At 46.3% G+C, this 27533-nt stretch overlaps 2 protein-coding genes across 9 annotated transcripts in view; one reads left to right on the top strand and one right to left on the bottom strand.

The window, feature by feature from the left end:
- BAZ2A (bromodomain adjacent to zinc finger domain 2A) overlaps positions 1-14696 on the top strand; it is a 34517-nt gene extending 19821 nt beyond the window's left edge. For 5 of the 6 annotated variants that reach the window (XM_015085102.3, XM_027071462.2, XM_027071461.2 and 2 more), the window contains 24 exons: positions 141-641; positions 779-839; positions 2132-2240; positions 2407-2508; positions 2668-2878; positions 4177-4277; positions 4606-4671; positions 4856-5089; positions 5237-5491; positions 5871-6085; positions 6851-6925; positions 7141-7321; positions 7429-7488; positions 7681-7825; positions 8363-9021; positions 9178-9400; positions 9489-9644; positions 9752-9903; positions 10069-10358; positions 10456-10588; positions 10680-10826; positions 11205-11431; positions 11552-11695; positions 11799-14696. In XM_015085102.3, the coding sequence (XP_014940588.2) occupies positions 141-641; positions 779-839; positions 2132-2240; positions 2407-2508; positions 2668-2878; positions 4177-4277; positions 4606-4671; positions 4856-5089; positions 5237-5491; positions 5871-6085; positions 6851-6925; positions 7141-7321; positions 7429-7488; positions 7681-7825; positions 8363-9021; positions 9178-9400; positions 9489-9644; positions 9752-9903; positions 10069-10358; positions 10456-10588; positions 10680-10826; positions 11205-11431; positions 11552-11695; positions 11799-11964 (4613 nt within the window). In that variant the 3' untranslated portion in view covers positions 11965-14696. The remainder of the gene's footprint in view (positions 1-140; positions 642-778; positions 840-2131; positions 2241-2406; positions 2509-2667; positions 2879-4176; positions 4278-4605; positions 4672-4855; positions 5090-5236; positions 5492-5870; positions 6086-6850; positions 6926-7140; positions 7322-7428; positions 7489-7680; positions 7826-8362; positions 9022-9177; positions 9401-9488; positions 9645-9751; positions 9904-10068; positions 10359-10455; positions 10589-10679; positions 10827-11204; positions 11432-11551; positions 11696-11798) is intronic. The other variant, XM_053226379.1, reaches the window with a different exon arrangement.
- A 387-nt stretch (positions 14697-15083) lies between these two features.
- RBMS2 (RNA binding motif single stranded interacting protein 2) overlaps positions 15084-27533 on the bottom strand; it is a 71433-nt gene continuing 58983 nt past the window's right edge. For all 3 annotated transcript variants that reach the window (XM_027071469.2, XM_027071468.2, XM_027071470.2), the window contains 5 exons: positions 22365-22442; positions 21966-22076; positions 21298-21378; positions 20810-20895; positions 15084-20282 (listed from right to left, as the gene is read on the bottom strand). In XM_027071469.2, coding sequence (XP_026927270.1) covers positions 20815-20895; positions 21298-21378; positions 21966-22076; positions 22365-22442 — 351 coding nt within the window. In that variant the 3' untranslated portion in view covers positions 15084-20282; positions 20810-20814. The remainder of the gene's footprint in view (positions 20283-20809; positions 20896-21297; positions 21379-21965; positions 22077-22364; positions 22443-27533) is intronic.

Raw genomic sequence — 27533 nt, 5'->3', positions numbered from 1 at the left:
GAGGCTACTTCTCATTTTCCAACCCCAGGGGAAAGCACTGGAAGTAATTCTGTTTAGCTTAGTCTAGGTTTGACGGAGTAGATTCTCTTTCTTTGTAGGACACTATTTTTCCTTATCCATCTTATCCCTTTCGATTCCAGATAACACCTTTGACCTGAACAATGGTAGTGATGCAGAACAGGAAGAAATGGAGACTCAGTCTTCAGACTTCCCACCATCTCTGACCCAGCCAGCCCCTGACCAGTCATCCACTATTCAGCTCCATCCAGCAACTTCACCAGCAGCCCCACCAACAGCCTCCCCAGCAATCTCCCTGGCAGTTTCGCCAGCAGCCTCCCTGGAAATCTCTCCAGAAGTCTCCCCAGCAGTTTCGCCAGCAGTCTCCCCAGAAGTTTCTCCAGTCATCTCCCCAGCAGCATTCCCAGCTGTCTCTCCAACTTCCTCAGCAGCCCTTCCACCAGTCTCCTCAGAAGTCTCCTTGACGGCCTCCCCGGTGACCTCCCCAAAAGTGTCCCCTGCAGCTTCCCCAGCAGCTGTCCTCCCAACAGCCTCCCCGGCAGATAAAGATGTCAGCAGCCTCCCTGAAACCACTGCTGACCTGGAGGAAATCACTGGAGAAGGAGTCACTACTTCTGGTAGTGGTGAGTGTCCAGATTCTGTTTTACTCCTAGCCAGTTCCAAGAAAAGTTTCTGTCCTATGTGACATTTAGCCCTTCCCTGCTGGCCTTCCCTGTTTTGCTTGAATTCTTAACTCGATATTCCTTGTCTTCCTCCCAAGGTGATGTCCTGAGGAGACGTATTGCTACCCCAGAAGAAGTTCGTCTTCCCCTCCAGCATGGGTAAATGCTCTAGTTTGTTCCATATGTTGACCTTGACAAATTTAATGAATGATTCTAGGAAGAAGGAAAGAGAGGTCATCTCTTCTGAGATGGAGAGGAATGGGCTAGACAAGAATGGATTAAAGGACAGTTATCTGCAATGATAATGCCTGACATTCTCAGGCTATTCTTCTCCCAGGATCTGCCTCCCCTCACCTATTCTTCCCTCATCTAGTGGCTACTTCTTTTTTGCTCCAGGGGCTGCAGCTGTTATCTTTTCCAAAGTCCGCAGGTGACCCTAGAGCTCAGATATCCAAATTAGCTGACTTGTTTTATATGCTTAGAGAAGGGATAGCAGTGAATGAGGAATGGCTGAGTTCTGATAAATTGGGATTGATTGATTGATTATTTATTTATTTATTTATTTATTTATTAATGCTCTTTGGAGAGGTAAGGGCAGGAATAGTATGTGACCAGAATGAGCAAGCCAGTTGACATCAAGGGACTTATAAGAATAACTGCCTTCCTGATCTTCTCCACTCCCACCCCTCTAGGCTACTTGTGGTCACCAAGTCTGAGTTCTGCTTAAAGGGTTGATTTGTTTTGTTTTTTAATATTTATTTTTGAGAGAGACAGGCACACAGAGTGCGAGCAGGGGAGGGACAGAGAGAGAGGGAGAGACAGAATCTGAAGCAGACTCTAGGTTTTAGCTGTCAGCACAGAGCCAGATGCAGGGCTCGAACTCAAATTGTGAGATCATGACCTGAGCTGAAGTTGGAAGCCCAACTGACTGAGCCACCCAGGAGTCCCAGAATTCTGCTTAATGTTTTGAGAGAAAGATAGGGCTTAGTCTTAGAATAATCTGTTTCTCAGAACAGAGTTCCTCACTAAACCTTGGCCTATGAAGGCATTTCATGGAGTCAGCAGCAAGTTTACTCTTCTGCTTGCCTCCCCACCTATCTTTTCTGCCTTTATTCCCTCAAGTCTTCTTCCTCTTTGCTGGAAACCCAGACATTGCCATGAATGGCATCAGGGAGGGGGTTCCTGGCTGCTCATTATACTGACTTTATGTAAAGGCAGGAGTGGAGGTCTTTCTGGGCACATGTAGTTGGGTGGGTTACTTTTCTCCAAGGCCCTGAGGGATTTGTGGATCTGCTTTCCAGCCAAGTTTGTGTCTCATGCTGTTTGCGTCTACATGCAGTTCTAGCGAGACAGATGCAGGGAGGGTCATCTCAGTGGGCTTGGCTCCTGGGGTGGCTTGTGTGTGGGTAGGGGTGTGACCTGGCGGCAGGGCACGTGTGCTTCTCTGGCAGGTGGCGGAGAGAGGTGCGCATCAAGAAGGGTAGCCACCGATGGCAGGGGGAGACATGGTATTATGGCCCCTGTGGGAAGAGGATGAAACAGTTCCCAGAAGTGATCAAGGTAATGTAGCTTTCACGGGCTTTTTAAGGGAAGCACAGGCCCCTTTCTTGGGCCCAGTGGCAACAGGCTAGCATTTTCTGCTCTTTGGCTTATCCTTGTGCTATTGCTGGACCAAGGCATGATAGGGCTATCACTTCATTAATGCCACTTTTCCTTCTCCTTTTAGTACCTGAGCCGCAACGTGGTACACAATGTCCGTCGTGAGCACTTCAGTTTCAGTCCCCGTATGCCTGTTGGAGATTTCTTTGAAGAGAGAGACACGCCAGAGGTGCACATTGCAGGGTTAAATACACTTTTGTCTCTGAGAAAGAGTTGGTGGACAAGCTGTAGCTTCCTCTTGTGGGGTTTGGAGGTTCTGGGCATTGAATGATTCAAGGATCTGGTGGCTTGCACCCTCACATTATAACAGGTTTCTTCATTACCTTAGGGCTTGCAGTGGGTGCAGCTCTCAGCAGAGGAGATCCCTTCCAGGATTCAGGCAATTACGGGGAAACGGGGCCGACCTCGAAACACTGAGAAGGCCAAGACTAAGGAAGTCCCCAAGGTGAAACGGGGACGAGGTCGGCCACCGAAGGTCAAAATCACCGAGCTGTTGAATAAGACAGATAACCGCCTCCTAAAGAAACTGGAGGCCCAAGGTACAGTGGTGTTTCTTACTTTAGGATTCTGCTTGCTATGTGAAGTATTAGAAATGTTAAGGACTTGCTGATGCCTGGGTTTCTTAGGAGCATGACTGATATTGTCTGGACAGAATGAACCTTCTGAATCACCTTCTCCTCCCTGGAAAGCAGCACCAGGGTCCCAGCGCTTTTGTGGTACTTTTTTAACAACCAGTTTCTTCTTGAATTGCTTATCCTAGTGGAGCCTTGGGCAGTCCCCAGATGTTGATAGGAGAGGAGAGGGCTTCCATGTCCTTTCTTGCCATCTTTTAGCTCCTTGGCTTATTGGTTTGGGTTGTACACTTTTACCTTACTCATTGCCACCATCATGGAGGTTCAGAATTCACATCTGAATCTAAAGATTATTCATGCTGTTTTAGTGGATAGACAGGTAATATGTGTAATTTTTCAATAAATATTACATGTACCCTGCTGTAGAGTGAAGAATTTGAAAAAATTTGAAGAAAAGTCTTCTGACTCCTCTTCAGAGTTCCAGCTCTGCCACATTCTGACCACATGACCTGGAGCAAGACTCATTTTACTAGCAGTATATACTGGTTTATCTGCAGATAGTATCTATCTAATTTGGAGGGCTGCCGTATAGCTGTGGTGCTGGTAGTGTGTCCATGCCAGAATAGAATATCAAGAACATCATGTATTATGCTATCAAGAACATCAATTCTAAAATATTCTATTGTTTGCAGCATTCCACTTCAATATGCAGTCTTGCAAAAGCAAAGAAATTTGTATTTTTTAGTAGAGTAAGGCATAAGAGCCAAACATAAGCAATAGTTATGTCACTGTTGATCCAGTTCTACTGCGATGTCCATTATTTGAGCCCTTTCTTTCTGGCACATTTTTTGTTAATTGGTGCCTCCAACTTTGGAGACGACCCTCTTTCCCTGGCAGTTTTCGTTCTCTGCTCTAAAATCAGTGTGTGGGTAGCTGCCCTTGTTGGGTAGCCTGGGAGAGAGATCGGCTACAAAGCTACTCTGTTGGGGCTTCTAGGACCCCTTCTAAAGTAGTCCCACCTGTTTTAGGGGCTGGGACTTCTGGACAGGAGATACCATTTGAGTTTTTTGTGCTACCCCACAGCCAGTGTCTCTTCTACATTCCGCCCCCCCCCTCCCCCCAGCATTTTCTTATATGTACCAAAAACCAAACTTTTAGATTTTTCAGGGAGCTGCTTGGGAAGCCAGCTTTGTGACAGGCATGTGCTACTCTGAATGCTGGAGATCTATCTGCTACACCCTTCATTTTTCTTTCTGCCCTCACAGAAACACTGAATGAGGAAGATAAAGCAAAGATGACTAAAATCAAGAAGAAGATGAAGCAGAAGGTACAACGAGGAGAGTGTCAGTCTACTGTCCAAGGGCAGGTGAGGGACATCAGAGAGATTACACAGTGGGTTAGCTTTTCCTACAGTCTGCTTTGTTGTCTCTTCCTTCTCCCTCATTTGCCACCTCCCCACCTCATGTAGTAGCATACCTTCATTACCTGGAATTTTGGGGGGCTTGATTTAGAAAATTGGGCTCGTTCAAGAATCACATGGGTAACTACTCCAGGGTGAGAGAATTGATCCATTGCCAACCCCTCATCCCATCTCTCACCTCTCCTCCCCAGCACCCTTGTCTGTTTTTGAATCCTAGCCCAAGCAGAGATGCTTTCAGAGTTTGAGGAGAAATGACTTCCCTTATGGTTTACAGGCCAGAAACAAGCGGAAACAAGAGACCAAGAGCTTAAAGCAGAAGGAAGCTAAGAAGAAACCCAAGGTAGGTGCATGTACACACAAGTATAACTTTGAAGTCATCAAACTGATTTTGCAAGACATGTGTGAGTTGGTCTTGTTTTATAGCCATGTTTGTGGGCTCTGAGGTGGGGAGGATGGGGACCAGGGAAGGGTGGTGACTGGAATCTTTATGGAACTCTTGGTTCCTCTCTCCCTTGGGTGAGTAGGTGGAGAAGGAGAAGGTAAAGACAAAGCAGGAAAAACTGAAGGAGAAAGTGAAGAGAGAGAAGAAAGAGAAGGTAAAATTGAAGGAAAAGGAGGAAGTGGCCAAAGGCAAGTCAGCCTGTAAAGCAGATAAAACGCTGGCCATGCAGAGGCGCTTGGAGGAGCGGCAGAGGCAGCAGATGATCTTGGAGGAGATGAAGAAGCCCACAGAGGATATGTGTCTGACTGACCATCAGGTAGTGAGGGGACAGTAACAGGTTCTGGGTTTCTGGGTTCTAGAAGGGCCAGTTTTGTGGACATTTCCATTCAAGGAAGAACTTCCTAGATATCCGGACTGTTGCCTTCAGTTATGCTTGACAACCCTACCACTTTTATCCTTACAGCCTCTACCTGACTTCTCACGCATCCCTGGTCTGATCCTGCCCAGTGGGGCCTTCTCAGACTGCTTGACCATCGTGGAATTCCTGCACAGCTTCGGCAAGGTGCTGGGCTTTGACCCTGCCAAAGATGTACCCAGCCTGGGGGTCCTACAGGAGGGACTCCTGTGTCAAGGTGACAGCCTGGGTGAGGTGCAAGATCTGCTGGTGCGGCTCCTGAAGGCTGCGCTCTATGATCCTGGCTTGCCTTCCTACTGTCAGGTGAGGGCCTTTCCCAGATGGGTTGGGGAGCCTGGGATCCAGGGCTTTGTCTCAGTTTTGTTTTCTCTTTTAGTTAAACATATGAAAGCCACTCCCTAAATGAGGGCAAGTGAAGGGAGATCTGATTTCTTCTTATTTCTGTTTTCCTTATATTTTCTCTTCTGTTTTTCTTTCTGACTTCCCTCGGCTTATTTTATTTTCCTTTAGTTTTACTCCTTTTGTACCTTTTCTTTGTCTTCTCATCACATCTTAGCAACTTTCATTCTTTACCTCTTCTCACCTCATAGTTCTCTCCTAGTGTATTTTCTTATTCTAGATTCTCTCAACTTGTGTTGTTCCACTTTTTCTCGTAACTCCTATTCTGTTCTCCTCCAAACAGTCCTTAAAGATCTTGGGAGAGAAGGTGTCTGAGATCCCACTGACAAGAGACAATGTGTCTGAGATCCTGCGCTGCTTCCTCATGGCGTATGGAGTGGAGCCAGCCCTCTGTGACAGCCTGCGCACCCAGCCTTTTCAGGCCCAGCCACCCCAGCAGAAGGCTGCTGTCCTGGCCTTCCTTGTACATGAGCTCAACGGTTCCACACTCATCATCAAGTGAGGGGCTGTGGTGGGGAAGGTTACTGTATGCCTTGGTGGAAACGAGAAGGGGAGGAGTTTAGCCATCCTGAAGTCGTCCTGGGTGGTGTGTATCCACTGGCATGCTCTGGAGATGCTGGAGCAACTTGGGACTGTATCTTCGTACCTTCCCAGGGAGAATCTAAGACTTTTATCCAACCTAGGCTGTAGGATGAAACTCCTTTTTTCTTTTATTTTCTTTTTTTTTTTAACGTTTATTTTTATTTTTTAATTTTTTATTTTTTTTAATGTTTATTTATTTTTGAGACAGAGCATGAACAGCGGAGGGTCAGAGAGAGCGAGGGAGACACAGAATCGGAAGCAGGCTCCAGGCTCCGAGCTGTCAGCACAGAGCCCGACGCGGGGCTCGAACTCACAGACCGTGAGATCATGACCTGAGCCAAAGTCGGACGCTTAACTGACTGAGCCACCCAGGCGCCCCGACGTTTATTTTTATTTTTGAGAGAGCCTCTGAACGGGGAGGAGGGGAGGGGCAGAAAGAGAGGGAGGCAGAGGATCAGAAGCAGGCTCTGCACTGACAGCAAGCTCCATGTTGGGCCCAAACTCAAAAACCGTGAGATCATGACCTGAGCCAAAGGTGGAAGCTTAACTGACTGAGCCACCCAGGTGCCCTTCTAGGATGAAACTCCTGTTCAGCTATAGCCCCTTCACCCTTGAGTCTCCCTTCTTTTCTGTGTTTGTTACCACTTCTACCTCAAAATCTCATTCCCTGTTCTCCTCCAGTGAGATTGACAAGACTCTGGAGAGTATGTCCAGCTACAGGAAAAACAAGTGGATTGTCGAAGGCCGGCTCCGGAGGTAGGCACAGGACAGAGGATGGAGCCCAGAGAGGAGAGAAGGGGAAAAGGGTGAAGCATAGCCAAGACTTCCTTTTGCCTGGAACTCGATGCTGCGCATAGCCTCTCCCCTGGGGCCGGGATCTTACCCCGGGGCTCAGGATGGCTTAGATTCCAGGTGTTCCTTTTGTGGCAGTCTCAAGTTCCTCACCACAGCTTCCTTTAATCTGTTTCAAGACTGAAAACTGCTCTGGCCAAGCGAACTGGGCGACCGGAGGTAGAGATGCAAGGGCCAGAGGAGGGCCTGGGGCGGAGGCGCAGTTCTCGAATCATGGAGGAGACCAGTGGCATGGAGGAAGAGGAAGAGGAAGAGACTGTGGCAACTGTCCATGGCCGTAGGGGTCGAAGAGATGGAGAGGTACTAGCCACACATTGAGGACAGTGGGAGTTAGAAAACCGATTTTTTTTCTCTTTCTTGATTCTAATAATTCCCTTTCTCTCATTGTCCATTTGTTTCTTTTTCAGGTTGATGCCACAGCATCAAGCATCCCAGAGCTAGAGCGCCAAATAGAAAAACTCAGCAAGGTATTGTGCTCCTAACCTCCCAGGAGCTGGAGATGTGGGCTGTGAGAGATTTGATCACCTTATGAGTGGGGTCCCAGATGGTATCAATTTTATAGGGAAGCTGAGAGCCATTGCCCTTTTCCTATGTATCGGACAGAGTTACTCTTTGGAAATGTGTTTTTTATTCATCATCTTTTTCCGCTGCCTACCCAGCGTCAGCTCTTCTTTCGAAAAAAGCTGCTTCATTCATCCCAGATGCTTCGGGCAGTCTCCTTGGGTCAGGACCGCTACAGACGCCGCTATTGGGTCTTGCCCTATTTGGCTGGTATCTTTGTGGAAGGAACAGAGGAGAGCTTAGGTAGGTGTTTTATGGGAGCCTGAATTGAGTCCTATCTAACCAAAGTTAACTAGGTCCTTTTCTTTGTCTAGTCTTTTTGGGCTTTTTTCATTTTATGAGAATCAGTGTAGTATAGTGGTTAAAAGAACAGACTCTGGAGTAAGACTTCCTACCTACTTGCTCTGCCATTTACCAGCTAGCAATATGCTTCAGTTTCTTCATTTATAAAGGGGAGATAATAATAGTGTGTGTACTTTGTAGGGTGATTGAGAGGATTAGAATGAGTTCTTAGGATAGCGTTTTACATCTATCTGGTTCTTAATGAATGTTCGCTTATGATTATGCTGCTTCTGATGATTACTTGAGAATAGTGTTTCTTTCCCAGATACTTTGCTTATTGGCATAACAAGTTGTTCCCAATTGAATCTCAAGCCAAGGAGGGGGCAGGGCAGGGGGATTAAGTCCAAGAGAAAAATAAAATGTATATCCAGTATTATTCACTCTTTCTTCTCCTTATATATCAGTGTATGTCTTAAGCTCTTCACTTTCTCTTTACAGTTCCTGAGGATGTGATAAAGCAGGAAACTGACTCCTTCAAAGTGGCAGCCCATCCAGCCCCCAGCCCAGCCCCCTTCTCCCTGAAGAAGGAGTTAGCTGGCTCCAGCACCTCTGCCAGTACTCCTGCCCGGGCCCGAGGCCGACCTCGGAAAACTAAGCCTGGGTCTATGCAACCTAGGCACCTTAAATCCCCTGTTAAGGGTCAGGGTTCAGAACAGCCTGATGTCCAGCTTCAGCCTGAAATTCAGCCCCATCCTCAGCTTCAGGCTCATGCTCAGCCCCAACCCCAGCTTCAGCTCCATCCCCAATCCCAAAATGGGTTCCTGGAGCCAGAAGGCTCCCCCTTGTCCTTGGGTCAGAGCCAGCATGACCTCAGCCAGTCAGCCTTCCTGTCTTGGCTGAGCCAGACTCAGAGCCATGGCTCCCTACTGAGCAGCTCAGTCCTCACACCTGACAGCAGCCCTGGAAAACTGGACCCAACCCCAACACAGCCCTTGGAGGAGCCAGAGCCTGATGAGGCAGAATCCATCCCCGATTCTCAAGCTCCCTGGTTTAACTTCTCAGCCCAGATGCCTTGCAATGCTGCCCCTACACCACCCCCTGCAGTTTCTGAGGACCAGCCTACACTCTCCCCTCAGCAACCTGCCTCCTCCAAGCCAGTAAGTAGCCAGAATTCGTGGTATGCAATTGACTTCATCTTGCTACAGGCTCCACTGCTTGGGTGCGGGCTGTTGCTGAAGCTGGGGCAAGGGGTAGGGCCATTAGGTTCCTCTAAACACTAAAATACCCTCATCTCCTTACGTTTCATCTCACAGATGAGTAGACCCAGTGCTGCCAACCCCTGTTCTCCAGTGCAGCTCTTTTCTACCCCTTTACCTGGGATGGCCGCTAAGAGGCGAGCAGGAGACCCTGGGGGAACACCACAGAGTCTCACAGGGCTAGGACAGCCAAAACGGAGAGGGAGACCCCCCAGTAAGTTCTTCAAACAGATAGAGCAGCGTTATCTAACCCAGCTGACTGCCCAGCCCGTCCCCGCAGGTGAGTACCCTTGGGGTGGCATCAGATAGAGGCCATGGAATTCATAGCTAGTTCCCGCTCCCCACCCCCACACATAAACTCTTCACAGAGATGTGCTCTGGCTGGTGGTGCATCCAAGATCCTGAGACACTGGATGCCACGCTCAAGGCCCTGCACCCCCGAGGCATCCGAGAAAAGGCACTTCACAAACACCTAAACAAGCACAGGGACTTCTTACAGGAAGTCTGCCTACGACCTTCAACTGGTAAGATACTTTGACCCAAAGCTGAAGAGCCAAGAGTAAATGTTGAGCTGCTGCTGTGGACAAGAGCCTGATTGATGGGCCTTTCCCTCTGTCTTCTGTGTTCTCAGACCCCATCTTTGAGCCCAGTCAGCTACCTGCCTCTCAAGAAGGGATTATGAGCTGGTGCCCCAAAGAGAAGACCTATGAGACAGACCTGGCCGTGCTTCAGTGGGTAGAGGAGCTGGAACAGCGGGTTATCCTGTCTGATCTGCAGATTCGGGTACACTGGGGCTGGCACCGGCTAGGAAGTTGAGGGGGAGGTGTTCATCTCTTGGACTCTGTTAGGAAAAACCTTGGGTGCTCACTTCACAAGTGACCTCTTATGATGCTAATTTTTTTTCTATGCTTATTTACAATGAGTTTTGTTCCTCTCTCCCACCTGCAGGGCTGGACCTGTCCCAGCCCAGACTCTACTCGTGAAGACTTGTCCTACTGTGAGCATCTACCTGACTCTCAGGAGGATATCACCTGGAGAGGTCGAGGTAGGGAAGGACTGGCACCCCAACGTAAAACTACCAACCCTCTGGACCTGGCTGTGATGCGGCTGGCTGCCCTGGAGCAGAATGTGGAGCGGCGGTATCTACGGGAGCCCCTCTGGCCAGCTCATGAGGTGGTGCTAGAGAAGGCCTTGCTCAGCACGCCCAGTAGTGCCCCCCAGTGCACCACTACAGAGATGTGAGTGATCCCTCTCGCCCATTCTCAGTCTTGGGGAGAAGGGGTAAGTTTAATGGGTCCTGCTCCTCATCCAAAGATCGCCACCTTCTCCCCCCAGATCATATGAGATCACCCCTCGCATTCGAGCATGGCGACAGACCCTTGAGCGGTGCAGGAGTGCGGCCCAGGTGTGCTTGTGCCTGGGCCAGCTGGAGAGGTCGATTGCCTGGGAGAAGTCCGTCAACAAAGTGGTAAGAAGCTGGGACAGCCAGCCCGGTGGGTGGGGTCACTAGCAGGCAGAGGCTTGAGGGCTCACCTCGCCTCTTCATATCCTGGGTCTAGACCTGTCTCGTCTGCCGGAAGGGTGACAATGATGAGTTTCTTCTGCTTTGTGATGGGTGTGACCGCGGCTGCCACATTTACTGCCATCGGCCCAAGATGGAGGCTGTCCCAGAAGGAGATTGGTTCTGTGCAGTATGTTTGGCCCAGGTAAGGCTTCTGCTTTCTCATTCCCGCTTCTAAGTCAAAGGTTTTCTTTCTCACCCCATTTGTTACTAGTCCTACAGATAACCACTTCTTACCATGCCACAGTCTCTCCTTGGAAAGAGCTCCAGGCTGGGTGCTAGGAGACCTGGGTTCTTTCTGGTCCTTCTTTGGAAAAGTCACTTAAATTCTGTAGCCTCACTTGCTTTCCTCATGATTATACTTTTCCTTTTACCTCCTTTATTGGCTTACGTGAATAGATGCACATGTGTGGAAGTATTTCGAAGCCTCAATCACACTTAGACAAGCAGGGATTGTAATGAACTGGAGGGTAAGCAGAGTACCCGTCCAGCTGTTACTCATCTCACCTTTTCCCATCCTCAGCAGGTAGAGGGAGGATTCACTCAGAAGCCTGGTTTCCCAAAACGAGGCCAGAAGCGGAAAAGTAGTTATGAGCTGAACTTCCCAGAGGGGGATGGCCGCCGACGCCGGGTACTGTCAAGGGTTCGAGAAAGCCCAGCGGCGCCCCGCTACTCAGAAGAAGGGCTGTCCCCCTCCAAGCGGCGGCGACTCTCCATGCGGAACCACCACAGTGATCTCACGTTTTGCGAGTGAGTTGAATGAATTCTGGGGACTTCTGGCTCTACCTTTGCCTCAGTAAAGGGCTAAGAGGGGTCAGGGTATGTGCTTCCTGTGATGCAGCCTTCTCTGTCCCTTTAATGAAATGACAGGATTATCTTGATGGAGATGGAGTCCCATGACGCAGCTTGGCCTTTCCTGGAGCCCGTGAACCCACGTTTGGTGAGCGGGTACCGGCGCATTATCAAAAACCCTATGGATTTTTCCACCATGCGGGAGCGACTGCTCCGGGGAGGGTAGGTAGACATCAGCACCTCCCCTGGCTGTGTGTCGCTGCTGTAACTCTTCCTCCCCCCCACCCCCCGCCCCTACTCACAGCTCTGCCTCCATCCTGCCCAGGTACACCAGCTCGGAGGAGTTCGCGGCAGACGCACTCCTGGTCTTTGACAACTGCCAGACCTTCAATGAGGATGACTCTGAAGTGGGCAAGGCTGGGCACATCATGCGCCGCTTCTTCGAGAGCCGCTGGGAGGAGTTTTATCAGGGAAAACAGGCCAATCTGTGAGGCACGGGAGGTGGGGAGTCACCTGGTGGCATCTCCCCCTGCCCTCCAAACAAAAAATACCCTGCCATTCTTACCTGCTGATGCTGCCCTGGGTCCAGACTCAAGTCAGAGATCTAATCCTGATTTTTGACCCCACCCTTGGCAGCACCCTACGTCCTCTTATCCCTACCTACACCCCTTTCTCCCTTTCCTCCTCTTGCTCCTCAAATAAGAGGGGCAGAGATGAGGTCCTTCTGGACTGAAAGCCAAAAAAAGAAAGAAAGAAATAATTTTTCCTTTCTGTTTTATTTCCTAATTTAAAATGAGGAGGAGGAAAGAAGTCCCTGCTTCCTCTTCCCAGCTTCTTCTTCCCTGTACGTGCCCCAGCATTCTGGGGCTGTTTAACAATAGCAATAGTTCTAGTGAATGTGTGAAACCGAGAAACACTCTGTACTGTGTGTGGACCCGCAGTGACGGCCAGTAAAGTGGACTTAACTCCCAAGTGTGTCGAGCCGGACACCGGGCCCTGAACATGCTGCTTCCATGTTCAGTCCCTCCCCTGCTTCTCACTTTCTCAATTTTTCCTTTTCCCTACTTTCAGATTTTCTCTCATCCAATAATGTAAAACTATCGTGTACGGGTTCCTCTCCCCCTCTCTCTTCCCCCAAATCTTTTTTCCCTTCAGAGGAAAAAGAAGTTCAGAGGTCCCTGTCTTTCTCTCTGTCCTCATCTTCCTGCCAATAGCTATCCCATTTATAATGTTGGATACTCCTCACGTGCTGAGTTTCTAGCCTTTTTTGAAACTCAGTAGCTGGGGAGAGGGCAGGGAGGCACCCTGGACCCTGGGCCTTCCAGCCTCCTTCCCCACCTCTTACCCAAACCTCCCTCTTGGGAACTCCTCAGGGACAACTACTGCTGAGTTTGGGCGCACTCCCAAGATGGAGGCCAGGTAGCAATCAGCTGGCCTCAGAGAGAGGTGTGTGTGTGTGTGTGTGTGTGTGTGTGTGTGTGTGTGTGTGTGTGTGTCTGTCTGTGGGTATGTGTGGTGTGTGTGAGGGAGTGGGAGAAGGGGGGAGGGTGGGAGGATGCTGTGATTGTGCCCTGTGTTGTTTGATGGCATCCAGGTTCCCTAAGTATCTGTTTTTATTTCCACCTTCCCTAGTGTTTCAAACCATCACATTTTTGTCCTTGGGAAACCACAGGAGCAGTTTTTCTGGGTATAAGGCTGTGTCTTCTCTCCCAGGCATTTCTGTTCCAGCCTCTTCAAACTGTGCAATCTTTCAGCAGGAACTCCCTCTCCTTTCAGTAGCTTGGAGTCTTAAGCTTCTGTAGGGAGAGGGGTAGAACTGGATCTTTTCTTAATCCCATGAGCTTCTGTGGGTTTAGTTGTGCTTTTCTTCCCTTACCTACTTCATACCCGGGGCCCCTTTCCCAGCAGCAGAGACCCCAGAGCACAAGAGAGTAGGGAAGAGGGCTCTGGGCCCACCGCTGCCCTACATGTGACTATGCCCAGGTTAAGCCCCAGCTTGAGAGGAAAGCTGCTAACTCCCAGCCACAGCCATGGGCCCCCACCCCCCGCTCTCCTGCTCAGCAGAGCCCCTCCCATCAGAGATTACGGGTACTTGCACTGGGGAGGCGGCTGCTGGCGGCCCAAGCAGAGAGCCCAGGTGACCAAGAAATGTTCCATTGGTGGGGGAGGGCGTGCCAGGCAAGGTGGAGCATTCCTTGTCCTTCTGGCAGCACTGGACAGCCACTGAAGGGGGTGGGGGGCAGTGTGGGGAGGTCCTGGGGCAGCCCCTTTCTTATTCCTTTATGCCCCCCACCTCCCCCATGGCCTATTTCTAAAGTCGCCTTTTCTGTCAGATAAACCTCAAAACTTTTAATTTTATGTTTTTTGTTGGTTTTTTTTTTTTTTTTGCTTTTAAGAGGTGGATTGAAGAATATTTGAATTGACTTTATATTATGCATAAATATTTATATTTTATCTAAATAACTGCGCTGTAACAAAGTTTGTGTTAGTCAAACGTTTGGAACTGTTATAGTTGGGGGCTCTTCTTTCTCCCCATGGCAGTTTTCCCCTGGTATAAAATGTACTAGATTAATTTCTATTGTTGGAGGCGAGGTGGATGGGGGAGTGAAATCTCCATGTTCCTGTTTTGTATTCCTCTCCCAGCTCCATCTCTTTCCCTAGGGACCAGGCACTCTTAAGGTGGGGTGGAGTCCTAGCCTCAGTTTGAAGAAGTGGGGGCTTTAAGGGGGGTGGGGTAGGGCATGATCAAAGGGGCCATTTCTCATGTTTCTTTCCCTCATCTTCACTGCCCCTTGAGCTAGGTGGATTTTTCTCTTCTTGTCAAATAAGAGTATTTGGTAGGGAAGGCAGGTTAAAAAATAATAATAAAACCCACCCCCTGCCCCTTTGTTTCCCCTCCCCTCTATCAGTCTGGTAACAGGAAGAAACCACACCATCAACACCAACAAGTTTCCATGTTCCTTTTACAACAAAAGGGACTTGACTTTTTATATAACCAAATGTGGTGTTTTAGTGACTTTTTGATAATGTACAGTTTTTTGTGAATTTAAATTTATTTCTTTCTATATTTTTAGGACCAATCTCATTTTTAATAAGGTTTAAAAAAGAAAAAAAAAGGTCTAGAGAAAAAACTCCTGTTTTTGCCATGTGATGTTCCACAAGTGCAGCTGTAGAAAAGTGCTTGTCAGTTGAAATAAAAACCACATTTGATAGAGATTCAAAAGACTCTTGTGTATTTATCTTCCCTCCAGCATAGGTTCTCACACTTGCCTAAGGGAAAGACTGGGTGTTAGGGTGAGTATGACTTGTACAGGAGACAGCAGGCAGGGGAGCAGTATGCCCCTAAACTTCCAAGGTGTAGCCCCAAACCTCCAAGCTTGGCCTTTGCTGTACAAGAGGCATCGAGAGCAGGATTTCTGCTTACGTGGATGGAACAGATTCTTAGTGCTCCTGGCCAAGGTGCTGGAGCAAAGTGGGATTCAGAGTGCCTAGTGCCCACCTTGTGAGATGCCGCCTTGGCTTCCTAAGCTGCCACTTGTGTTCCCACAGTAGCAGATACGGGCCCATCACCAACCTCCCAACCTCCCCCCATGGATGAAACACCAGGAGGTAGACTTTTGTGTTTTATTTCAAAACAAAAGTTGAAAGACAAAATGAAGCTCTACCAAATTGTAGGGAAGGAACATGAAAATACCAAGGGTCAAAAAGGAAGAATAAGCTAAAAGGTAGGTGGCACTGGCATAGACACGAAAAGAGTATAAAACTAGAAGCTTCCGGATAAAGGAAAAAATGTACAAAATGTATTTGAGTATAAATTAAACTTCTGTCCAAGATGACAAGTGCATGCAAGAAAGCACCACTCACAAAAAAATGGGATAGGGACACCATAATGGAGTGAGGACCTTTACTCAGGCTGGGAAATCTTCCCACCCTCCAGTCTGGAAGTTTTATTTTGGTGAACCCTCTAAAGATACAAGGTACAGGAACACCAGCTTCCAGCACCATAAAAATCAAATTCCCTTTTTGATACTTGTTAACCCTTCTTGGCTATACAGCAGCCACACTGGTCAACTCCCTCAATCCTCAAGTTCTGAGATGTGCACCAATGGTGGTGGTTCTGGGAGTGGCTCCCAAGCATTAATTAACATCCTAGGCAGTCATTACATGGCCTGTCCCCGCTCCCCCAGCCTATCACAATGAGATCTAACTGAAGAGTGCACACTATTCCAGGGTGATTAATGAGCTAAAAATCCCAAAGGAGACATTTCAGAAATAGAAATTATTGCATTTGATCATGAACCCTTTCTAGCCTCCAGCTCATGAAGGGAAGGACAGAGTACAGAGGTAAACCAGGTGCCTATGCCCTTGTTTAACTGTGAAATTGTGAGGTAGATGTGTAACAAGGACAAGGAAGTTCTGGTACATGGAGTGGATGTGGCAGGGAGAAAGAGCAATGGTAATGGGCACGAGGGCACCTGTCATGACTGCAGCCCTGTGGGAAGCACCCCTGGCAAGGTCAGCAAAGATCAGAAGGGTGACACAACTCACAGGCTGGCCTTCGTGGCTGAAGGAAGACCCTCCTTACAAAAGAAAGTGGTTAACAAAAGCTGAGTAAATAGGGCTCTGCTAATGCCTGGAAGGACCTAAAATGTAGCTAAGCACCAAAACGGAGTAATTGGTTTAAAGAGGAATCGGTGTGGCCAGGCACAAGTTGAACACCTAGCTCTTACATACGAGCTTCACAACCCCCACCTTCTTCTCTGAAGCTAGTTTAACAGGGCCTGGGGACAAGTTGAGACCTGATCATTGACCCAAGTTTCTTACTACTGGTTAAGAAACTCAGTCACCCTTCATGAGTGCAGTTCTCCTGCTCTCCCAGAAGGTGGAGCATGTGCACAACAGAGCAGGGAGGAAATGCCACCCTCCACCCTCCACCCTTCCAAAAAAAAAGACTAAATCATCCAGGATCCCCACAACATCCCATCCCAGCTGGGCCTCTCAAGCACCTATGTGGTGCAAAGTGGCAACCCATACTTAGGAGGACACTGAAGCAGCAAGGAATGAGCACTGCAGGCATCAAGGGGGTGAATGAACTCACCGACCAGGTTAAGAAAGGAAGAGGAACGGAGCTAGGCTGAGGTGGGCCCAACCCAGGAATGGTTGGTGGAGCAGCACATCTAGTCTTCACCCTCGACGAACGTAATGTCCTCCACCCCTGCCTATCTATTACTGACAATGGCTGTTGCCTCTTCAGAGCCACCAGGCTTCCTAGTCTGGGCAGCTCTCCAAACTCTTTGGTTTAAAACAGTCTTAAAAAATAACATCTCTCCCTATCATCATTCCCACATCTTCCGTACCCTCTACCCACACCCTCCTCCAAAAAGTCTAATCAGCCTAGGGTTTGAATATCACCCCAGAGGGTGAAAGGAACAGTAGGAACACTGATACGAGATAGGACAGGCAGGCTCTGAGCCTAGTAAAAGGATTATATCATCTGAAGAAGGGACTCTGATGTATTCTATTTGACCAAAAACAGAAAAGCACAAAATATTTTCAGAATGTTACAAGCATCTGTAATGAGTGGGGGTGAGATGTGACATGCAGACAGTATGATCTTGGCTCTTGTGAAGACAATTCGGAAAATACTAGGCACAGTGTTTAAAGACTTTAGCCCGGCCCGAGGCTGTGAGCTTGAAGGCCCTCCTACAAGTCCCCTGCCACTGCTGCCACTAACAGGCTATTTCTTGAGAGAAAAAGCATCCCTCATTCTCCCCTTTCTCCGATCACTCACCCATGTTAGCAACTGACTGTTAGAAATGAACTAACAACTAAGGGGAAAACAGGAGCATAACCCAAACACTAAAATTCCACAGTGCCATTAACTACTACAAAAATAACTTCAGGCTCCCACCACTTCCCATGCTCCAACCTGCCCAAACCAGAAACACTCAACAGAACCCATTATGTAGATTCACATGAATCGAATACACAAAAGGTAACTTCATTATTTAAAACAAGCACAACCCTGGCCCTTTAAACATTAAAAAACAACAACAACACAGAAAATACTATCAAGAGTTCTGGGGAAAAAATTTTTTTAAGTTAAAAAAAAAAATGTCTGGGAGGGCGGAGGAGAGGCAACAGTTGCATGAACAACAGTTTCTATACCTGAAAGGCCCCTGCTGCACTAAAGCTCCTGGGTATAGCAAGGCGCCTCCAAATTATCAATCAAATGAATAGGATTGTGGATTTCTTTTCTCCTCTTCAAGTCCACTTATAAGAAATCTATGGCATACTTGGAGACTCAGAAACAAGAGCTACTTGCCCAGTCGGCCAAACCCTTCTAGAAAGTTACTGGGTTTGGGGCTGTTTTACAAGGGATAAGCCCTTCCTGAGGTGGGACTTACTTATGAGAAAATTAATAGTGGCAATTATGTCCTTTACATTTTATACATGACCCAAGCCGTCCACCTCCCCTGCCTGCAGGGCTGTACAAAATGGCAGTCGAGGGGCAGAGAGCACAAAGACTCACTTCTGGGACGGGGGAGGGGTGGGATGGGGAAGCTGGGTCCAAACTCTATGTACAAGAACTGACACCACAGCTTCTTTTCCCTCCGCATCATCCCCTTCCTCTCCCAACAGCCAGCCTACCAAACACCCATCCATCTCTCCATTCTCTATCATTCGGCTTGGCTTTCTGTCTCATGGACTGGTGAAAAGCACCTGACCTTGCAGTGAAGGGGGAGCACAACTCACGGTGCGCAAGGTAGTGGCTGGGAGAGGACAGTCACAGGATCTTACTTCGAGGGGATGCGCGAAGGCCTTCTCCTCTCTGTCTCCATGTCACAGAGTCCGGGCTCGCAAAGGAGATGGAGTTAAAGAGCAAAATATAGATTTTAAAGGATTCCAACCTTGTAAGTAATGAGATGGGATTTATTGCCCTTTTCTGTCCTAGCTCCCCGTTGTCCTTCCACAAGAAGGAAATTTATTGTTGGTATTCCGGTTCCCTGGAAAAGGGATCCAAACACACACGAGGGTAGAGCAGGTTGCCCCGGACAGTTACAGAGAGCTCTGTCCTTCCCACCCTGCACAGAGCACAACACAGAGCGGTCCCCATACCTGGATCCCGCTGAACGTGTGTGTGCACGTGCCTCTCGAGGGCAGCTCTCACTGCATGCAGAGGTGTCCGAGGTCAAAGCCTGGGGAAAATTCAAGGACCCTAGTTCTGTCCCTCTCAACTAGTTACACTGAGTGTCAAAGGACACTGTGTAGCCAGGGTTAGGGTGGGAACTTACCAAGTCCTCTGTTACAGGAGGCAGTAACAACACTGTCCACAATGAGGTTTCTCAACCTTGGCACTACCAACATTTGGAGCCAAATAATTCTTTGCTGGGGGAGCTGGGGCTGTCCTGTGCACTGTAAGATATTTTAGCAGCACCCTTGGTCTCTGGCCACTGGATGCCAAGAGCACACAGCCCCCAGCCCCAGGCAAGAGATTTCCAGAGATTTCCAAGTGGCCTCTAGGGGACAAAACCACCTTCTTGGTTTTCTCATCTAGACCAGAACTACTGGTCTAGATAAAGCAGATGATCTTCCACAGTGGGGAAAAAGCCCAAGTCGATTCAACAAGGTCACAGTTGCAAAGGCTCATCTGAGTACAGCAATGTGTGATAGGAAGACAGGACAGAGACCCCGGGCAAAAAAGAAGATCCTTCAGGAAAACAGGAAAGCTGGTATTTCTGTAAACCTGTCGCTGGAGAAGAGACACTTCCTCACACGGTGTTGATCTCAGTGATCTGAAGAATCAGTCAGAAGTCAGAAAGTCCACCCTTTTGGAACTTTCCAGGAAAGACCTAGTCTTCATCCATATTTGGCTCAAGGATGGCTTCCAAAGACTGTGGGACTGTCTGTTTAACAAGCCTGCATCACATCTCTCTTTCCTGAAGGCAAAGTCTGGTCTTTCTTCCAAGGTTGTGAGGATGCAGCAAGGCAGAGGGAGGACAAGCTGCTTCCACTGCCTGCTTAGTGTTCTACCTTGTCCCTTGCCCAGGCCTCTAAAAAGTCCACACAACATTTCATTCAAAAAAGAAATTCACAAAATTAAAAACTGTAAAAAGGCAAAGTGGGCAGGCTCTGCTGTATGAAAAGAGAAAAAGAACAGTCTGGATGAGAGAAAGAAGGCATAAAATGTGTGAAGAAGAGACGGGATGTATGAACTAAGACTTTATAAAATGAAACTTCTGAAGTCTGTATATTCTTCTACACACACCAAAATAAGCCCATAACTAAAATCTGTGTGAGGGTCCACAGTAGGACTTCTGCCTCTTTCTTTCTTTCACACCTTTTTTTTCCTTTTTTTAAAAAAAGAAATGACAAAAATTTTTAAAGCCTCCCCAGAGAGGTCCAACACATCAAACACTGTTTTGCGTAAAGATGAGAAGAAGCTCCAGGCACTCTGTCTCTTTGGGATATGGAAAGAGTATATTGCAGTTGAAAACAAAATAGAAAACTTTCTTTGCAAAAAAAAGAAAAACAGTTCTTTTGATCTCCTTGGCTGAAGCACACACAAAAAGTGACGGCTCCCCCAGGCTCCATCAGGAATGGAGGAATAAGCAGAGGGCAGGGAGTGCGTAGATTTCTCTTTCCAGGGCCCCGCCAGTGAAAAACGATGACCGCGTGTTAGTCGTTAGCAGGACCCACAGATGGTCTGTATTCCTGGTTGGCCCTCTGGAGTCTGGGAGCATCAGCATCGCCAAGAATTCGTTTGCACAGGCATGCCTTAGAGAGATTGCAGTTCGGTTCCAGACCACTGCAATAAAGCAAGTATCGCAATAAAGCAAGTTCAAATGAAATTTTTGGTTTCCCAGCGCATACAGAAACTATGTTTACGTTATACTGTAGTCTATTAGGTGTGCAATAGTATTATGCCTAAAAAAAATAAGCATACCTAAATTTCAAAGTACTTTATCGCTAAAAATGCTAACCATCACCTGAACTTTCAGAAAGTCATAATTACTGATCACAGATCACCATAACAAATGTATAAAAAATTTGAAATATTTTGGAATTACCAAAATGTGACACAGAGACACGAAGTGAGTAAATGCTGTTGGAAAAATGGTGCTGACAGACTTGCTCAAAGCAAGGTTGCCATAAAACTTCAATTTGTAAAAAAAAAAAAAAAAAGGTTTAATATCTGCAAAGCTCAATAAAGTAAAACACACAAAAAAGAGGTAGGCCTGTACTCACCACAGACGGGGAGGGGGATCCTAAAGGAGGCAGAAGCCAGACAGGGGAGGGAGGAGGATGACAGACATGAGAACCTATGGTTCTTACCGCTGTTACTTGTTGAACTGGAAAGAGTAGACCCCATGATCTGAGGGAGCATCCACCGTCACCTGATTTTGCTGGCCGCCACTCTCCTGCACCACAGCCAAGGTAGGAGGGTCACCTTACACATTCCTTTGGTGACTTCCCACTAAAGTAGCCTAACTAGAACCCATCCAGACCCACCCTCTTCTGCACACCCGTGAGAGCACACGCACACATGCACACACAGCATCACCTCCTCAACGATTAGAGCACTCTGTCTTCTTCCCAAGACACTACTCAGTACGAGCAGCATTAACCACTTTCTGTCCAACGTGAGGAAGGGCCTCATTCAAGGACACAGACGAAGTCCTTATTCCCTACATTCACTCACATACCTACCAGCTGACTGGGAACACAGAACCAGCATCACTGTTAGAGGAAGATCTTGATCAGGTGAAAGTCTGCCTGTTTGTTGTCCTATCCTCAATCCAAAGAGACGAGAAAGCTCTTACCTCAGCTGAGACACTGGACGGCGGCACAGGCGTGTACTGGGAGATGTACGCTCCTTGCATAGCAGCAGCCGTCGGCATGTACTAGAGTGAAAACCAGCAACAGGCTCAGAGATGGGCTCTTTGGCTACATTTAAAGTCCCTGGGAAGCTTTAAAAACCACTGATGCCTATGTTCCATCCCCAGAGAGTCTAATCTAATTGTCTTTTTCAAGAGCACTTCAGGTGGTTCTAAAGTGCACTGGCTTAGAGAGACGTCCACCTCCATGCCTTCCTTTCCTGATCTTTCCTGCCTTCTGCTTTTGCTCATCACACAGCCTTGAAGCTCTCCTGTGCAAGCCAGAATGCAGCTGACCTACGAGAAACTTCAAGAGCTTCATGCATTCTTCTTTCTATGATTTTCGTAAGGATTTCTAAGGACATGTGTGTGAGCTCTTGGATAAACTGCTATGTAGACAGAAGCACTATTTGTTCAGTTTTCCAAGTAGGAATCAGTTAAAAGGAGTGAACTGGGGAACAGAACGGCCGTATTCTGTTTCTCTCCTCATCTGAGTGTGCCTTCACTGATGCCGAAGTAACCGCCGCCCTCATTCACAAGTATTTATGCTGAAGAGTATGACACAGGGATCCCTTGCTCAGTATGAGTTGAAAATCAGAAACATCCTGCTTTACCGTGCCTGTACTGCTGAGGGAGAGGTGGCCCAACTGCTGGGTAATAGGTCCCATCATGGAGGCAGGCTGGAGAGAAATGGGGTGATCCATCCCTGGTGTCAGAACTGAACCCTAGAGGCAGCACCAAAGGACAGGGTTAATGATTCACATCTATCAGGACCACTGAAGGCAGACATTTAAAATTCCTGGGAAACAACACGTGAGTAGTAACCCAGCTGTACAACAGAAACAGGAGCCCTGCTCATTGGCGGGGAGGAGTCCTTGTCTTGGAATAACAAACTCTGAGTTTGTTCTAAGCCAGAACTCACACCCACATTGTTTTTCTTTACATTGTTTTTCCCATTGTTTTTCTTTACATCAAATTGCCTCTTTGGCTTCTGCCCACTTCTGAACACTCACTGAAGGCTGCATGAGGTATGACTGGTGGTGCATCCAAGATGGGTTAGGTACTTGTACAGGAGATGTCTGAGTTACTCTCTAATGCAAACAAAATAAACAGACAAACACATTAACTGCCTAGAAACCACTGTTTCTCCCAGTGATCTGATAGTTTGGTTTCAGCAAAACCCCAAAAAAGTTGGAATGCCCCCTCACAACATAGAAACATTAAGAATAAACTCTTTATAAAATATATTAGCAACTCTTACATGTCAACAAATAACCCAATTTAAAAATGGGCAAAGGATAGGAATAGATACTTCTCTAAGAAGATTCACAAATGGCCAATAAGCACATGAAACAGGTTCAACATCATTCGTCACTAGGGAAATGCAAATCAAAACCACGATGAGATACAACTTCATACGCACTAGGATGGCTGTAATTAAAGGGAGAGGATAACAAGTGTCATATACTGCGGGCAGGAATGTAAAATGGTACAGCAGCTTTGGAAAACAGTTTGGCAACTGCTCAAAAAATTAAACACAGAGTTCCTATGTAACCCAGCAAGTTCACTTGGAGGTATATACCCAAGAGAAACTAAAACATGTGTTGACACAATAATTGTACACAAACGTTCAAAGCAGTATTATTCACAATACCCAAAAGGCAGAAACAACTCAAAGAGACATCAACTGATAAGTGAATAGCAAAATGTGGTATAGTCCCACAAAGGAATGTGACTGATTCAGTCATAAAAAAGAACCAAGTACCACTATATGCTACAACACGTTAAACCTTGAGAGCATGCTAAGTGAAAGAAGCTTGACACAAAAGACATATACTGTATGCTTCCATTTATTTTTTAAAAAATTTTTAATGTTTTATTTTTGAGAGAAAGAGACAGAGCACGAGTGGAGAGGGGCAGAGAGGGAGACACAGAATCCGAAGCAGGCTCCAGGCTCTGAGCTGTCAACACAGAACCCGGCATGCGGCTCGGACCCATGAACTGTGAGATCATGATCCAAGCCAAAGTCGGAGGCTCAACCGACCCAGCCACCCAAGAGCCCTGTATGCTTCCAATTATATGAAGTATCCAGAGTCGACAAATCTATACCCATAGAAAGTATATTAGTGGTTGCCAGGGGGTGGGGGTGAGGGAGAATGGGCAGTGACTACTAATGGGTACAGAGTCTCTTTCTGAGGTGATAAAAATATTCTGGAATTAGACAGTGGTGATACTTGCATAACTTTGCAAAATATGCTAGAAATTACAGACTTGTCTACTTTAAGTGGGTGAATTTATTTTTATTTTTTAAAATTTTCTTAAATATGAAATTTATTGTCAAATTGGTTTCCATACAACACCCAGTGCTCATCCCAAAAGGTGCCCTCCTCAATACCCATCACCCACCCTCCTCTCCCTCCCACCCCCCATCAACCCTCAGTTTGTTCTCAGTTTTTAAGAGTCTCTTATGCTTTGGCTCTCTCCCTCTCTAACCTCTTTTTTTTTTCTTCCCCTCCCCCATAGACTTCTGTTAAGTTTCTCAGGATCCACATAAGAGTGAAAACATATGGTATCTGTCTTTCTCTGTATGACTTATTTCACTTAACACTCTCCAGTTCCATCCACGCTGCTACAAAAGGCCACATTTCATTCTTTCTCATTGCCACGCAGTATTTCATTGTGTATATAAACCACAATTTCTTTATCCATTCGTCAGTTGATGGACATTTAGGCTCTTTCCATAATTTGGCTATTGTTGAGAGTGCTGCTCTAAACATTGGGGTACAAGTGCCCCTATGCATCAGCACTCCTGTATTCCTTGGGTAAATTCCTAGCAGTGCTATTGCTGGGTCATAGGGTAGGTCTATTTTTAATTTTTTGAGAAACCTCCACACTGTTTTCCAGAATGGCTGCACCAGTTTGCATTCCCACCAAGAGTGCAAGAGGGTTCCCGTTTCTCCACATCCTCGCCAGCATCTATAGTCTCCTGATTTGTTCATTTTAGCCACTCTGACTGGCGTAAGGTGATATCTGAGTGTGGTTTTGATTTAAGTGGGTGAACTTTATGGCATATGAAGTATATCTCAATTTTAAAATGGAAAAAAATTAGCAATGAGAAACTAGAAATGCATCACAATAAACAAGTAGGTTTACCCCATAAATATAAGGATTGTTCAACATCAGATACTCTATAAACAAAAGTCAAAATTGAAGGAGAAAGCCATAGTATGAGATGCTGAAAAGGCATTTGATAAAATCCAGCAGCAATTTATTAAAAACAAACAAAAAAAACACCAAAAAGTGAGAGACTAGAAACTACATACATATATTGAAAGCTATTACCAAAACCTAGCTGTTAACATTAACCTAAACAAAGAAATATTAAAACCCCTGCATTTATGAAAATAGTAGTTTACAGTAGGGTCAAACAGGTTACAATTAGATAAGAACACAATGGCATAAAATTGGAAAGAAAGAGAAAGCTATGATTTTGCACTGATGATATAACTGTATACCTAGAAAACTTAAAAGACTCAGTAAAAAAAAAAAAATGCTAGTAGTAGTATTTAGCATGGTAGCTGCATACAAGATAGATGAACATAAACCAATAGCTTTTCTTTAGTGTATCCAGAAGTATCTAGAAATGCTTATAAAAACTATGGAACACTTAGGAATATATTCAACAAGAAAAGTATAAGACCTATGTAAACAACACGAAAACCTTGTTGACGGACATAAAAAGAGATTTAAAAACATGAAAAGAAATACCAAATCTTGGGTGGAGGGAATACTTTTTAAAAAGACAATTCTCAAAAAAAAAGTCAGTTCTCTTAAACTAATCAATTTAATGTAATTCTAATTAAAATTATCAGTTTTCCGGGGCGCCTGGGTGGCTTGGTCGGTTAAGCGTCCGACTTCGGCTCAGGTCATGATCTCACGGTCCGTGAGTTCGAGCCCCGCGTCGGGCTCTGTGCTGACAGCTCAGAGCCTGGAGCCTGTTTCATATTCTGTGTCTCCCTCTCTCTCTGCCCCTCCCCTGTTCATGCTCTGTCTCTCTCTGTCTCAAAAATAAATAAACGTTAAAAAAAAATTTTAAAAAAATTATCAGTTTTCCAAAAATTAGATAAAATGATCAATCATAAACTTTATACAGAAGAGTAAATGCCAAAAATAGCAAAAAGACTGAAAAATTTGGAACAGGTTTGTCTTATATTGGACCATATTATGAAAGCCACTGTGATCAAGTCAACGCATCACTGGAGTAAGAACAGACACAATGAGCACTGAAAGAGGATAAAGGATACAGAAACAAACCCCAATATTTATTATATGACAAAGGTGACAATTTAATTCACCATTTTTAATAAAAAAATTTTTTTAATGTTTTATTTTTTAGAGAGAGACAGAGTGCAAGTGGGGGAGGGAGAGAGAGAGGGAGACACAGAATCTGAAGCAGGCTCCAGGCTCCGAGCTGTCAGCACAAAGTCTGATGCAGGGCTTGCAAACTGTGAGATCATGACCTGAGCTGCAGTCAGATGCTTAACTGACTGAGCCACCCAGGGGCCCCACCATTAATTTTTAATTTAATTCACCATGTTAATAATACATTAATTCAAATATGATGATATAATAATCTGGTGCTAGGACAACTCGTTAACATTCTGAAAGAATTCCATAAAATCCCTATCTGGTGGGGTACGTGGCTGGCCCAGTCAGTGGACTGTGTGACTCTTGATCTCAGGGTTGTGAGGTTGAGCCCCTGTGTTGAATGCAGAGATTACTTATAAAATCTTTAGGGGTACCTGGGTGGCTCAGTCAATTAAGCAACAACTCCTGATTTTGGCTCAGGTCATGATCTCATGGTTCATGAGATCAAGCCCCATGAGTCTGAGCTCTGCACTGCACTGACAACTCAGAGCCTGCTTAGGATTCTCTCTCTCCTTTGCTCTCTGCCCCTCCCCAGCTCACGTGGGCATATACGCACTCTCTCTCAAAAATAAACATTAAAAAAAAATCCCTATCTGCTACCATATACAAAAATAAATTCCTGGGGGCGCCTGGGTGGCTCAGTTGGTTAAGCGTCCAACTCTCTTGATTTCGGCTCAGGTCATGATCTCACAATTTATGAATTCAAGCCCTGCACTGTCAGCACAGAGCCTTCTTGGGATTCTCTCTCTCCCTCTCTCTCTGCCCTTCCCCTGTTCACACTCTCTCTCACAAAATAAACTTTAAAATATATATATTAAAAAAATAACTTCCTGATGATTACATATTTAAATGTAAAACAATCAAAATAAATCTTGGAGGGGGCACCTGGGTGGCTCAGTTGGTTAAGTGTCCAACTTCAGCTTAGGTCATAATGGTTCATGAGTTTGAGCCCCGCGTTGAGCTCTGTGCTGACAGCTCGGAGCCTGGAGTCTGCTTTGGATTCTGTGTCTCCCTCTCTCTTTGCCCTTTCCCCACTCATGCTCTCTTTCTCCCAAATATAAACATTTAAAAAAATAATAATTAAAAAAAAATTCTTGCCTCCTACCCTAGATGTATTGAATTGGAAATTCTTTGTGTGGTGCCCAATAATTTAAGTTTGATAAGCTCTCCAAGTGATTCAGATTTACAGTTCAAGACTGAGGACCACAACACAAAGTCAATGGACAAAAAATAAATTTGGAAAAAAATATTTGTAAGAAAGATAACCAGAAGATTAATACTTAAATAATATACAAATAACTTTTTTATAAGTTGGTGGGAAAGGAATAACCAAACAAAAAAATGGGCCAAGCATATGAAGAGCAATCAGAGAAGAGCAAATCAAAATATGATAAATGCAAAAAAAACCCAACAAAAAACGCTTAAACTCAGCTATAGTCAGGGAAGTGCAAATTAAATAACAATGCAGGGGTGCCTGGGTGGCTCAGTTGGTTAAGCATCCCTTCTGACTTCAGCTCAGGTCACGATCTAACAGTTGGTGGGTTCGAACCCCATGTCAGGCTCTGTGCCTGGAGCCTGTTCAGATTCTGTGTCTCCCTCTCTCTCTGCCCCTCCCCCACTCATGCTCCATTTCTGTCTCAAAAATAAACATAAAAAAAAAATTAAAGCAACAATGCACTTCACACCTATCAAAACAGGAAAAACTTAAAAAGAGCAATGTCACTTAGGGCTGGAGGGAAATGGGCACTCCCATA

This window comes from Acinonyx jubatus, chromosome B4, assembly GCF_027475565.1.
Source record: "Acinonyx jubatus isolate Ajub_Pintada_27869175 chromosome B4, VMU_Ajub_asm_v1.0, whole genome shotgun sequence".
Classification (NCBI taxonomy): domain Eukaryota; kingdom Metazoa; phylum Chordata; class Mammalia; order Carnivora; family Felidae; genus Acinonyx; species Acinonyx jubatus.
The sequence above is the reverse complement of the archived record's forward strand: the minus strand, read 5'-3'. Positions and strand labels throughout refer to the sequence as shown.